This window comes from Accipiter gentilis, chromosome 19, assembly GCF_929443795.1.
Source record: "Accipiter gentilis chromosome 19, bAccGen1.1, whole genome shotgun sequence".
Taxonomy (NCBI): Eukaryota; Metazoa; Chordata; class Aves; order Accipitriformes; family Accipitridae; genus Astur; species Astur gentilis.
In genome coordinates this window covers 6052209-6066588 of record NC_064898.1, presented here as the reverse complement: position 1 = coordinate 6066588, position 14380 = coordinate 6052209, and the positions used below count along the sequence as shown (strand labels likewise).

Here is a 14380-nt window from a genome sequence, read left to right as displayed (position 1 = left end):
TTACTGTGATGTGTCTCTGTTCTCTAAAGTTAAAAGTTGGTGAAATACTAGAGGTGTTTACTCAAGCAAGGAAACTAGTCTTTTATGGTAGAGGCTTCTGATTTTTTTTATGGATTTTTGTATCCAGGCATAACTGGAAGCTGCTGAGCAGTCTGTGTATTTGTACGTAATGCATAAATAGTTTGTGTTGATACATGAAGAACTGAAGTGCCTGTTATGCACGGGCAAAACAGTCCATCCCATTTTGCTCATAATTAATCCAGTTTTTATCACATAGCTATTTATAACAGAGCTTCATAAATGCATTTTTAATATTTACCAAGATGTTCTAATGTTTTAGTATGAGAATACACACTCTAAAAAAAAGATACATTTGACATAGCAAGTAGAGAATATCTCATATTCCTATCAAAGCCTAAATAATATTTCTGAAGATTATGTTAAGTAATTCAACAAGCAAAAAACAATGAACATGAAGTATCTGTTGAATATGATGTTTTGCATAGAATGGGGTTTGGATATAAAAACTAATCCTTTGACTCTCAAGTAAAGCAAATTGAGTGAATTTCTTTCTCATCAGTCACTCTAGGCCAGTGTTCTGTAAAATTATGCAACTGTGTGCATCAGTACTTACCTTTCTAACTCCACCTTCTTTGAGAACAAACATGCTGCTTGTCACCTACAAATTTGACTTGTGACATATTTGGAGTCTAAAGCTCTCAAAATTAAGCTTATGTTGCTGTACCAAAATCTGACGGTGGCTTATTATGACTACTGGTGAACAGCTGAGAAAATTCAGTCAGTTCTGCCTATTAAAATTAGTTGCATTAGATTTTCATATCATACCTAGGCAATCTGAGGTAAAAAACCTTTTCCATGCAATAACCTGTATAACATGGCCAGTGACTTCATCTTCAAGTAACGTAAGTGCTTTTCCCCTCCCTCGATTCCTCAACTATTTCTTTCTCACCACTCTCCATTCTGCTGGCTCAACACCAAGCTCAGGGAGAAGTGAGTAGGTCAGGCTTTGCTGTACGTCTTGGCAGCCCATAAAAAGACCTTCTCTGAATGAACTAGCTTCTCTTACAAGCTGTGAGTGCTCCGGCCAAACTGACCTGAAATTTCTCATTCGCTCTCCCAATCTTGCAAATTGTAGAAATTGTTTTCAATAGAACAACAAAATTAGACACAAAATAATCACGTGAGAATAGCTTAAAACACTTACTACAGCGTTTTTTCCCTGTGGTATCACAACAGGGTGATAACTGAATGTATTGAGCATTTCTGTTCAGCATGCTTGTGTTTATACCAAAAAGCAGTGGTTACATTGAAATGCAAAATCAAGGAACGGTCCTTTTCCAGGCCACTACCCCTCCATCCTTGGTCATATCTGTTAGTACCAGACAAGAGGAGCAGGAGGTGAGTGAGCATGGACTCCTGATTGAACACTCTGCTCAACTGCTACCTCTCCCACTAGCTCCAGTTTGGACCTCTACCCACCTTCCCCTCAACTAAACTGGTAGCAAGAGACAGCACTTCATGCAATGTGGATGGTTTCAGTGTCATGCAAGCTAAAAAACAGGGCATTTAGTAGTACAGACATAGCCTTGTTCTGTTGTACCTCCCATAGATACAGATTGTGAGGGAAGTACTGTGAAGTTTATTGCTAATTAGCTCTAATAGGATCCTCTCAGTTTTCTACCCACTGCAGTCTGTCAGGGCAATTCACTGAAAATCAGATCCTGTTTAAAAACCCTGGTCTTACCAAAGTAACATCTTAAAACTCTGTTCAGAGGCTGTCAAAATTGGAAGGTGCCTTAGGTTTGCATTCAGTTTGAGGGTAGGCTGAACTGCAGGTGAATGCCTTGGGTCCCTCCACCACAGCCTGAACAAGTTCAGTGAATCTCTTCGTACCAGTTCCTCCAGAGATACTCCAAGATCTTTCTTTTCCACAATCTGTTTCACAGCCCTTTTACTCTCTGCATGAGAACAGATAAACTATCTACATCTACTGTTGTAAATTATGCCAGAATTAATAATTCCAGGACTAGTAAATCCAGAGTTTGTTGTTATTGCCAAAAATGAAATGTTTTGATTGCCCAACTTGAATTAACCAGACTTTTTCCCTCTTTACTGACCTTCATGCACGTGGTCCTTTTTCACACATGGAACTGATGTGTTACATGAGACAACTTTGGCTCCTTCCTGCTTTTGCAGCTTACATTTTTTCCACTTCACTTCCCTGATTACCCCCCCCTCCCCCCCTTATTTGTTTATGCCCTAGAAAATGGGTACGTGGCTGCTGCTCCTGGTTAATTGAGTCATCTTTCATTTGGTTACCGTGGTCCGTATCAACTGCGGCGATTGTCCCATTCATTGCCGATACATAGTTTACTGCATTTTTGTTATGTCATTCGGCCAGGTGATCTTTTAATTGAACAGTTTTTAAGGTAGAAAATACTTGTAATAATAGGTGGAAGATTCACTTCTGTGCTGGCACCTGAACAAGGGGGCAAAATAGGAGTTTTGATCCCCTATGTGGTAATGGTTGCACAATCATTAAACTTTTTTCATGGTTTCTGTTTTCTGTTGCTGATTATGACCAAGTTTGCTCACATCTTGTTGGCATGTGACAGACAGCTTTATAACTGAATTGCGAGAAATGATTCCAGAATTTTGCAATGTTTTTTGATTGTGATGTTTTTCAGCATGTTGGCATTTCTTTCTTGTTTTTTGCCTTCTCCTTTTGTGGCTCCTGGAATTGCTTTTTGAGCTGTTTGAGAGAATGGCAATTGTTCTGTTCAAACCGATATTCTACAAAGACTACATGCAGACTCAGAGAGCTGAAATAACTTATTGTGAGTCCTTGTTGACAATGTGAAAAACAAAACTGGATTGATGGTGGTAATACATATTTATTATGTTCTTAACCATGCCATTAAAACTGAAGGCTGAGAAGAGAAAATGTACTTCCCTAACTTCAATTATCTGCAGCATGGAGGTCTGCATTGTGGTTGTGTCTGCTCACTTAATAGCTAGTGAAAGGAGATGACCAGTTCAGACATAGATCGTGACACTGAATCTTTATAAAAAGGTGAATTTAATCCCATGAAAAGCATGAATAGCAAGTGTAAAGTGAATATTATTTGCATATGTAGTTTCTGCATATCTTGTTAGATCCATGACGGAAAAAAAAAGCTATAGGCTGAAAGTGTAGCATTTCTTTTAAAGATCGTTGTCTTTGACAATACATCATGGTGTAGGTTTGCCTCGGACAATGTGTTCTGTGGTGAAACATGAAAACTCACTGTTTTCCTCCTTCTGTGTAGTATCTGAAGGTTCTCTCATTCTGCGCGTATACGTTGCTTGTCCAGCACAGCCATATTCCACAAAATTGCTGGGTGGATGGGGAGAAGTATATGCACATACGGCAGACCTTTTGAACATGAAGCACTTACTTTTAGAATGCATCACTGCAGTTCACTGCTAGAGTTAAATAAAATCATTCTGGTCTGCTATTCGTAAAACAGAGAAAAATCTTCAAACCCGTGGAGACAGCATGATGTTTCTGGTGTGGTTTTTATTGAAAATCACTGTTGAGATGCTGCAGTGACAAATGTATAAAGTCCAGCTACCTTCTGAATTGTTTACATATGTGCAAAATGAGAGTGGAAGAGTAAAAACAGTACAAACAGTAAAAAGCGTTTTTAGAATTACCTTTCAATCTTTAACGTTGCGCTGAATTTAGACTTCATGTCTGTTATTGGTATTTGAAGTTACTCAAGAGGAGTTCCTGGTTATGTATCCTAAGCATTTCTCAGCATGTCCATCTAAGTAGCAATGTTTGTAACTCTTTTCATACACATTTTTCCCTTTGCTTTGGTTAGGTCGATCTTATTTTCTTAAATTTTCATTTGTGTATTACCTTAGGATTTTTGCTCTGCTATCTGTTACTGAAACATCTTGTATGCCATTTTTTAAAGTTGGGCATCAGGCAGCAAATACCTAGTGTGCTTCTTAGCTCTCTGTTAACACTTCCCAATGAGGGTAAGAGGTGCTGTCTCAAAGGGTAAGGTTTTGCTGGATTTTTAGTTGAACTGAGTTCAACTATTTTGTAAAACATTATACTTTGCTTTGCTTTGTCTTCTGTATATTTATACTTTGTGGTCATTTTAATTGTTTTTAACCAACACGGGCATTTTGGAAAGATTTTTTTTTTCATGTAGTTGATACCTGATTCACCAGTTGTTACAAAGATAAAGGCTGAGGTCTTACACTGCAAAAGCACCAGAGCTCAGACTTGATGTGCTTATGGAGGAAACAGCTTATTAGACTTCTCTAGGGTATTTTGCATCATGTCATGCAAAAAAATCAACTAAAATTCAAGATTTTGCACAAGTGCTCTTCTGAGCAGCACATGGCACGCAGGTGTGTCTGAGAGTCTATATTTGTCAGAATAAACAAGCACACACTGGAGTGGGTGATTAAAAAGTTATCTGGCCAGGTGGGTTTTTTTGAACGTGTCGGTGATTACTTTCTTTTACAGCACAAAGATTTTCTAAGGAGGGAGTGACTGACTTCATATAACATCTTTAAAATACCGTGGATGACAGTGGAGATGTACTAATACAACAATACTAAATAATGAACAATAATGTACATGGAATCACTTTTGTTTATTAGTTGCTAAGAATTATTTGAATTTAGATGGATATGATTTTGCTTCCTGTTAAGTGCAGTGTAGTTGAAGAAACCAGGTTAAATATGTGCATGTTACATCTTCTTGTGGGAAGTGAACAGACCATTAAAGAGAGGAGGACTTGGGGGTGTTGGTGGATGAAAAGCTGGAAGTGACCCGGCAATGTGCGCCTGTAGCCCAGAAAGCCAACCGTACCCTGGGCTGTATCAAAAGCAGCATGGCCAGCAGGTGGAGGGAGGGGATTCTGCCCCTCTGCTCCGCTCTGGTGAGACCCCACCTGCAGTACTGCGTCCAGCTCTGGGGTCCTCGGCACAGGACAGACATGGACCTGGTGGAGCAGGTCCAGAGGAGGCACACCGAGATGATCAGAGAGGTGGAACACCTCTCCTGTGAGGAAAGGCTGAGAGAGTTGGGGTTGTGCAGCCTGGAGGAGAGAAGGCTCCAGGGAGACCTTATTGTGGCCTTCCAGGGGGCCTACAACAAAGCTGAAGAGGGACTTTTTACAAGGGCATGTAGTGATAGGACAAGGGGTAATGGCTTGAAACTGAAAGAGGGTAGATTTAGATCAGATGTAAGGAAGAAATTTTTTAGGCTGAGGGTGGTGAAACACTGGCACAGGTTGTCCAGAGAGCTGGTCGATGCTCCATCCCTGGAAACGTTCAAGGTCAGGTTGGACGGGGCTCTGAGCAGCCTGGTCTAGTTGAAGATGTCCCTGCTCGTTGCAAGGGGTGTTGGACTAGATGCCTTTAAAGGTTCCTTCCAACCCAAACTATTTTATGATTCTATGATTAAAGCTGCCGGTGCATTGTGGAAACTCTTTAAATGTTTTTGTTAGAATGTTTGTGACTAGAACTGAGTGACCCGGGCTTTTGCAAGTTAAAATAGGTGGGTTTTGATGGGGAATGAAGTTACTATTTTAACAAGAGAGAAGATTGTGGTTATGCCATTTATGATCAGGGTTTTGAGTTCAGACACGTTTGTATCAGCTTGTCTTTCAGGAATAATACAGTCAAGTTTCTGTAAACAGTTTTGGTAATGCAGTGCTTTTTTATCTTTTCTTTTTGCAGCTTCAGAAATTGCTCACTATGGATCCAATAAAGAGAATTACCTCAGAACAGGCTATGCAGGATCCCTATTTCTTAGAAGATCCTCTTCCCACATCCGAGTAAGTGGTCAGTTTATTAACCTATCAGTACATCCAGGGATGCTTTAGAAATGCATGCTTTCTCTCTGCTATAAATATGTTCGTGAGTATTGAGCTAAATACTTACTGTCTAACAACCAGAGAAAGCTATAACCACTAAAATGCCATTTGTGGTTTTTAAAATTAAGTAGCATTCTTATTAATCTCTTTGCTTTATGGAACTTTGATCCTATTAGTCGCAGCACTAATCTTGTTATTCACTGACAGGTTGATTATGCATGCTACAGATCTTTGTAGACAACTGCTAAGTGCCTGCAGGTCCACTTCTCTGCTCCAGAATGCCAGATGACACTCTCTAATTAGTTTACATTTTTCTGTCTTAGCCTTTGTTGTAAATTCAGTGGGTGGGGGAAGTCAACTCTGTGTCTCTGTGCTGTCATCCTTAAAGACTTAAATCCATTTTCTGTAGACACCCCTCTTTTTTGTTTCCGCGGGGAGATTTACAAGAGGAAGAAAATTTAGGGACAATGAATGATTTCATTAAAAATTAAGCCCCCCTCCCAAAAGACTAGCCAGAGAGCATGATTGTACACCTTTTTAGGAAAGCTATTAGTACATCCTGTGTATGATTCTCTACCATTATCTAGGGAAGAATTTATAAAATATAGTATGTATATTTATAAGCAATCAATTAAAAATGAAATTATTTCACTAAAGCCTACTGAATTATTTATAACAGCTCCTGACCTGTCTCTGTGATTTAATGTTGTCATGTGAATTATTTGCTTTTGCAGGAACTGCTTTTAGGACAGTGTTTGGCGCTTTTCTCAACTTTAGGTTGGCATTTTAGTGTGAATACACAATGAGTAATGCTAACAGGTGTATGGAGACTTTATTATAAATACATTCTACTGATTAAGGGCAGGTAAACATTAGCTTGCACTAGCAGTAGCAAATTCATGCAGACCATGAGATACGAACTGACAGATGAAACTTCTAGTTATTTTTAAACTTTGTTCCAGGTGCTTTTATTAATAGACAGTGGAGTTTCCAGGAGTATTTTTAGTTAGTCCTGGGATTGTGAATTACACGATAGCTGGATTAAGATAGCTCTTTGTGCTCTTGCAGGTATCTAATAGGTGGTGTACCTTTCCAGCCACCAGTTTGGTCACCAGTTACCAGAAACCATGAAAACTATTAGGAGTTTAAACGAGTGTATAAGAGGCAACTGAAGATTAAAAATAAATGTGAATAGGTTTACGAAGTTTAGAATATGATGAAAGAAAGACGGGGAACACTTCTTCATTAGTTGCAGGTATTAGGCTGTGGCTCAGGCAACTTGAAACTAGCATGGGTGAAGTGTGAATCTTACAGGTCTAACCCTTCTGTTCTAATACAGTGATAAATAGACTTTTTTGGGGGGCAGTGTTTTTGCAGGTTGTCAAATCCCTTACCCAAAACGAGAATTTTTAACAGAAGAAGAACCAGATGATAAAGGAGACAAAGTAAGTACTGGAAGAACAGTATCATCACGCTTCACTGGCTTTCACACTATTTCCTGTTTTCATGTTATTTCACGTACTGCTTTTGAGTTGAAATTTTCTTTTGTGTTTAAACAATTGAGAAGAACCAGCAGCAGCAGCAGGGCAATAACCATACTAATGGAACTGGTCATCCAGGGAACCAAGACAACAGTCACACACAGGGACCCCCACTGAAAAAAGTGAGAGTTGTTCCTCCTACCACTACCTCAGGTGGACTTATTATGACCTCAGACTATCAGGTATTTATTTTATTCATATATTGTGTATCTGGTTCTCATGTTTACAGCAGTGTTTCTTTAAGCTAAAAAAGTCATTTTGTAAATGTCACTGTATTAGCTGGTATTTTTGGCATCTTTTAGATGTTTTCTCAGCTGTATTTAGTTGATGGTTTGCCTGTAAATTGATATGCTGATGCTCTTTAGGTTAGCAGTAATGAAATTAAGATCAGAGATTATTACACTTACTAATTTATTACTTTCATATTAGGAAATGCTGATTGTGGGCCAGGAGCCTGTTGTGCTGCGCTCTGTATCACCTAAAAATACCATTCCTTATTTGAACAAGCCTGTAATGGTAGGAAGAAAAGGATATTGCAGTAAACAAGCTGTGAAATAAGAATCTGAACATGAGTTTTAGTTGGGCAAATGGATGGGAAAGCAGTGTTTTGGATGGCAAGCAGAAAGGCTTGACATGATGCTGTCATAATCTCTGTTTTGAAGACCAAGGGATATTCCAGGTTGGGGAAGACCAGTATTACAGATCTGAAGAGACATGTGAGGTGGTAGCAATCAATGAGTGAGGAACATGAGGAGGAGTGTAGGAAAAAAGCTTGAGGAAAACTTGAAAACTGTTTTAGCCTTCCTGCGTTCGAGCTTGTGGTCAGCCATTAGGAAATCAGAATTGTCTGGAGCAGAAGAATATCTGAGAGTCATCACAGGGAATGATGCCTGAATTTGTGGGTTTGGATGAGGTTACTCTTGGAGACTGGGGAGAAGAGGGTCACAGACAGAGCCTTTAGTTAATGCAAGCTAAGAATTTACAAAAGAGGAGCAAGGAAGACTTCAAATGATATGCATAGGAGCAGTTAGAGAGGTGGCAGATTTTGGAAGCCTAGGGAGCAGAAGATTTCAAGAGGAGGCATGCTGGTAGAAATGTTAGCCTGAAGGAACTGTTACATACTGGTTCACATGGAATGTGTAGTACAGAAGGCCAGTTGGAAGAGAGTCTTGGGTGAAATCAAAAGATGGGGAAGTCAGAAATTACTGGCAGTGTTTTCAGTTACTTTAAAGATTAATATCTAAATCTGAGACCCTAATATTGGAAACCACTTAGCTATGCTTATATTCTGTAGCAAAACTTAGGGAGAGTTAAAGAACGGTGTCAGTAAAACTACTGTTGTCAACTTGCTTTTCACAGTTTGACACTGTTTCTCCATAAGCACCAACGGGCTTTGAAATCTTGCATTTCAGAGTTTGTTCCTGAGAGTATCAGATATTCCCAAAGGCTGCCTAGGGGCATTACCCTCAACCTTATATAAATCCGTATACTTCCAACATTGGCCAAAACGTGAAAGTACTGAAAAATGTAAAGTAAGGTCATTTTCAGGAGCCTTATTGTGAGACCCTTCATACAGTCCCCAAGTGCCTTTGCTCAGCTTATTCCAGGACATTAGCATACTAGTTCTCAAGTCATTCTCCTTGAACAAAGTAAATTTTTAGAGCCATTTGAAACAGTGTTCAACCTTAACTACAGTGCTGCAATGTGGGGTGCCTCTAAGTATAAACATCGTCTTTCTTGTAGTTATATTATGCGTCACAGAGCGCTCTCTTACAGGAGCTTTATCCCTTTCAATTTGGCAAACTGCAGTCAATAGCTGTTTTGGCCTTCTAGCTGGCTTTTTCTGCCACTTCTTTGTGTGTATTTTTAAGGCGGCAAATGTAGCTGTAACTCTTAATCTTCCCCTCGTGTTGAGTCACATATCTAAGGAGATGGATGCAGAGGTTGCATGTACTGTGTCAGGGAGCCCCATTTACATGCCCTATTTCATGCCCTTCACCTCATTTTGCTGCTGCAGCTTGGCATTTTGAACAAACTTCAGCTTCCACTTCTGGGAGCAAGAGCTGAGGTTTGCTCGTTGAGAAGTCAGAAGACCCAAATAGCCTCGGCAGGAGTTGATGTTGGTTTGTTTTCAGCTCATGCTCATCAAAACTTTTGTACTCTGACATCCATCCCAGGATTATAGCTGGGGGCAGCCCTTGTCAACAACCATAATTTCAGAATACTTTTGCCTTGAGAGAGTGATAACTGCTACTTGCTCTCTCAGGAGCTCTTATTGGTAACTTGCCTGCTCCTGACTAATCTTTTTGCTGTCTTTCTAGGAGGCAAACCACCGGGTTTTCAAAAAAAAAGTCTCCCCTCCCCAGTCTTGCAAGAAGGCAGTGGGTAGATTTGTTCTGGTAATCAAAGGGAGGAGACCTGAGCTTGCTGGCATTGGAACAGAAGCAGGTCTCCCTGAAAAAAATTCCTCACATTTTTTGCTTCTGATCCTGCAACTTGAGGAGACAGCAAACAAATATTACAATACAGCCCTCTGTTTTAATCAAACACCTGTTCCTTTGTTCTTCATTTAATTTGTTCAAATTCCCCATATAAAGCTTGTGAAGAAGGATTGCCATCTTCTGGGCAAGGCACACTAAGACAGTTTCTCCATCCACTCAGAAGTCAAATTACTCTCTGCAAAGCAAGTTGACCTTGTATCCTTTTCTGCCACGCACAAAAATGGTAGACACGTGGCACACAGACTTCCTTGCCTTCTCGTGTAAATCTGCAGTGTGACACTTCCAAAGGCAATGTGATTAAACAGACTGGAGCACTTCCACTACTCTGAGCTTTTGCTTGTGATAACCCTCTGGGTGCTTAATGGTATTTAGAAAGGATTGAATATTTACATTTTTTCTTGATCAGAAGCCATTTGTTGCGCTGGGTGTCATGAAGAATCTGATGATTTTTAATTGCCTCTGTCTTAAAATAAGAACTGTCTTGTAAACACTTTCTGCATCCTGACTTCTAACTGACAAGAATGGTCAGTTTTTAAATGGTTAAACTTGTGATAGTTTCCTACATACAGGAGCCACGCTTGGGCAAAAAGAATATTCAGGGGATTTTTGCTCTCTGAAGCACATCCTGTATTTGTTAAGTGGAGAAGGGTAGGGTGACCCAGAGCTGTGACACTTCTGTTGACAAGTGACTTAGTCCGTCTCTCAAGAGTGAAGGCAGATGTCACAAAAGTTCAGTCACTGTGTTAACGGGGCCGTTCAGCAGCGCTGGTTCGTTGCTGCTGGCATTAAGTGCTGGTCCAGCCATTTCTTCCCCTTTACACACTGTACGCCACTAGAGAATTAGCTCAGTCCTGTGAGCATATGTTAACAAGTAGAGTTTGCCTTTTCATTTCTGCCATCATCTCAGCATCCTGACGACAGCTTCCATTCTTCCATTCTGAACGGCAGGAAAAAATGGAGTTGTTATTTATTATTTTATGTTGTGACTTATAAAATCTGTAAAGCTATTTTAATATTTTACTTTTTCAGGATGTTGGTGCACCATAGTTTTGTGTATTCCGGTCTCACTAGCAATACCCTAGTCCTGGAATATTCACCTTAGAGAAGTTTCCAGACCTTTACTAGAAGCAGCTTTTTCTAAAAATCCTAATACGTCTTGCAAGGTCAAGAGTTCAGAAGTTACACAGCAGTCTCTAAACACTGCAAAATTTGTGCGTGTGTAAAGCTTATCGTAAATGTAAACCAGCACAGTAAGGTACTGGAATTGTGTTAATTTAATTAAATGTTAAATGCTACTGGTCATTTGCTTAGATTGACAATCTCGCATGCAGTCCTTTTTCCTTTATAATGCATGATGTGTAAATAACTAACTTTTAGATTAAAATTGAAGTAGGCAGTTGCTGGTTTGCTCAGAGCTTCTTGCAGTGATGAATGCTCCACTCAAATAATTGTAGAAATGCTGGTTGAAAGGGGCCTCTGGAGACCATCTAGCCCAATCTCCCACTTGAAGCAGGACTGTTGCTAATGCGAAATCAGGTCAGCCATGGCTTTCTTTAGCTGACTCGTAAAAACCTCCATAGATGGAGACTTCTCAGCCTTTCTAGGCAAGTTCTTCTAGTGCTCTACTCTTCTCTTAGTGATGTTCCCCCCCCTGCCCCCAATGTCCAACCTGAACCTCCCAAGCAACAATCTATGGCCGTTTCCCCCTGAAATATCTGGTTCCACTGAGAAGCGTGTGGCTGTTGTCTTTAACTCTCTCTTCGTTTGTAAGGCTGCTGCTAGATGACGCTTTAGCCTAAATAATCAGAGTGCTGTCAGCCTTTACTCCTAGGTCACACAAAAGGGTGGCAAGCATATCCTTTGTGTAGGAAAATCTCCAGAATAATGCAGAGTGGCTCCTCAGCAGTCAGATGCACCGTCTGGACCCCCACCCCGACATACCGTCTTGGTAGGGGAAGGGAGCAAGCGGAGAAGACCACCGCCGTGAGTGGTGGGAGCCTCGTCCCGCATGCAGGCATACCGTAGCCATCCGGAGGGTTGGCTGGAGGTTTGACTATGATGGGTGTAGATTCGCAGGAGGTAATTAGGATGGATAGCTGAAGGGTGGTAACTGTCACTTTCTAATCTGGTATTCCCGATGTTCATACCTGCACCCGCTGTAATGGGAGTAAGTGAAAAGAAGCCTGGAAGCGCAGCTGCTTTGAGACCGCGTGCGCTCGGGACCTCTTGAAGAAATAAATCAGTAGGTGAAACTGTCTTGCGGTGTACCCCTTACGAAAGATTGCCTTTCCTCTGCTTTTACCCCTCTGCAGCGTTCCAACCCCCATGCTGCCTACCCCAACCCCGGACCAAGCACATCACAGCCACAGAGCAGCATGGGATATTCAACTACCTCCCAACAGCCGCCACAGTACTCGCATCAGACGCACCGGTACTGAGCTGCATCCCAATAACGTCAATGCACTGTTGCTAATGCTGCAGGACCGGCCGCGCAGCTGCCTGCCTGGAACCTGGCTTGGGCCACGAGAATGTACTGTAAAACCGCACCTCCAACCTGTCCGACCGCCACGATCCACCCCCTTCCACAGAGCGGAGTAGTGGCTCCCCCGTCGTACCCGTTTTGGGGGTTAGACTTGAAAAGAAAGTGCTAGCACAGTTTGTGTTGTGGATATGCTACTTCCATAGTTTACTTGACATGGTTCAGACTGACCGATGCATTTTTTTTTCAGTGACAGTCTGTAGCAGTTGAAGCTGTGAAATGTGCTAGGGGCAAGCATTTTTTGTTGTCGTATGTGGTGAATTCTCTTGATGTAACAACTTTATCTGACCAATAGTACACAACATCTTTGAACTGGTACTTGAAGCATACAGTATATGTGACCATGGCAAAAAAGCAAACTAACCGTGACTCCGATTGAGACAGTTTTGATAGACGTTTATTTTTAGTGACTTTTGTGGGTTGGTTCATTTTCCACCTCGATCAATGTTTTATGACCGACACGATTGCTACGATGAGATTTTTTTAAGAACATGAGAACCTTTGCATTTTTTTCCAGCGATTACAAATGTCCCAAAGATTAATTTCCAGCATAAGTTTTTAGTTTTGTTTTTAAATCTATGACTTGACTGGTATTAAAGCTGCTATTTGATAGTAAGATAAGTATGTCGTCATTGATATAAACATGTTTGGTTCAGCAAACAAACTAAAATGATTGTCATAGACAGTGTTTTATTTTTATTTTTTCCTGTTGGTGTTAATGATTTGTGAGCATGCTTTGGGATTAAAAAAGCATGAATGATATTTCCTAAAAAGGTGCGGCATCCATTCAGATATTTTGTCATGATTTTTGAGAACCAGCTTGGTGTAGTGGATTTAAAATTTTGTTCAGTTAATTATTTTTTTTAAATGTTCGCACGTTGTTTAGGGGTGCCATTCCTACAGCAGAGGATCAAGGTGTTAGGAGAGCCTTAGAATTTATGAGGAAAAACTTACATACAATGTACTGTATCAAACTATTTTACATGAATGACACAAGTATTCTGAATAAAAAAAAAATCAAACATTGTTAAAACAAGGTGTTATGTAATAAATTTATTTTTCATAAATCTGCATATGACCTTTGCCTGTATTCCTTTTTATCAGCGACATCACCCCGCTCCCCCATCATACATCTGTATCAGATTGTGTCCTGAGAAACAGTATCTTGACAGGAATTTTTCTTGCAAGTGGATTCCATTAACTGCTGAGAAGGATATATATATTTAATTTTTTTTAAATAGCAGAAAAAAATACAGTGCCTTAGTAAAATGTCCTTACCTCTGTTGTGTACATGTAGCTGATCAGCTGGAGAAACACTGAACGTGGGTTTATTACTAGCTACGTTTCATAGATTAGACAGCTCCTTTTCATCTACAAAATCCAGAGATGTTGCTGTCTGAACAGTTCTAAGGTTTCTGTAACTCGTTCTTATCTTGGTATCCAATACCACTCCATGATTTTATGACATAAATATATGCAATACATGCAGGATTTTTTTCTGCGAGTGCTTCATGGAGTGTGAATATCAACTAATATGATCCATTCAAATGCACCGAGCTGCTGATGGGGGGGCAAAAGAATAACCAAATCGGTAGCCAGCCTGAAATGCAAACCATGTTTGAGGTGAAGATGAAATTATCTGAGGGGAGTAGAGACTTAAAACTAAAGAAAAAACCTGAGTGCAGTTTATGGGAGTGCCTTAAACTTTTTTTGATTTGTTTTTTCAGATTAAAGCCTTTTTTTGTCCTTTCCATAATTTATATATGGGCCTTGAACTTGCCTGTTTAGTCTCTCTAGACTCTTACCAGGTACTGAAATGGCAACAAGAGTAACTTTTGTTTGGCTAAAGTACCGTTGGCCTAGATTTTTTGCTTTCTTATTGATGCATATTCATAT

The 14380-nt window shown here is 40.3% G+C and overlaps 1 protein-coding gene across 6 annotated transcripts in view; it reads left to right on the top strand.

Moving 5' to 3' along the window:
• Window positions 1–13551, top strand: part of CDK8 (cyclin dependent kinase 8) — an 87502-nt gene extending 73951 nt beyond the window's left edge. For 4 of the 6 annotated variants that reach the window (XM_049823032.1, XM_049823030.1, XM_049823034.1 and 1 more), the window contains 4 exons: window positions 5767–5864; window positions 7270–7348; window positions 7468–7626; window positions 12258–13551. In XM_049823032.1, the coding sequence (XP_049678989.1) occupies window positions 5767–5864; window positions 7270–7348; window positions 7468–7626; window positions 12258–12383 (462 nt within the window). In that variant the 3' untranslated portion in view covers window positions 12384–13551. The remainder of the gene's footprint in view (window positions 1–5766; window positions 5865–7269; window positions 7349–7467; window positions 7627–12257) is intronic. The other 2 variants (XM_049823031.1, XR_007508826.1) reach the window with 2 other exon arrangements.
• The last annotated feature ends 829 nt before the right edge of the window (window positions 13552–14380 follow it).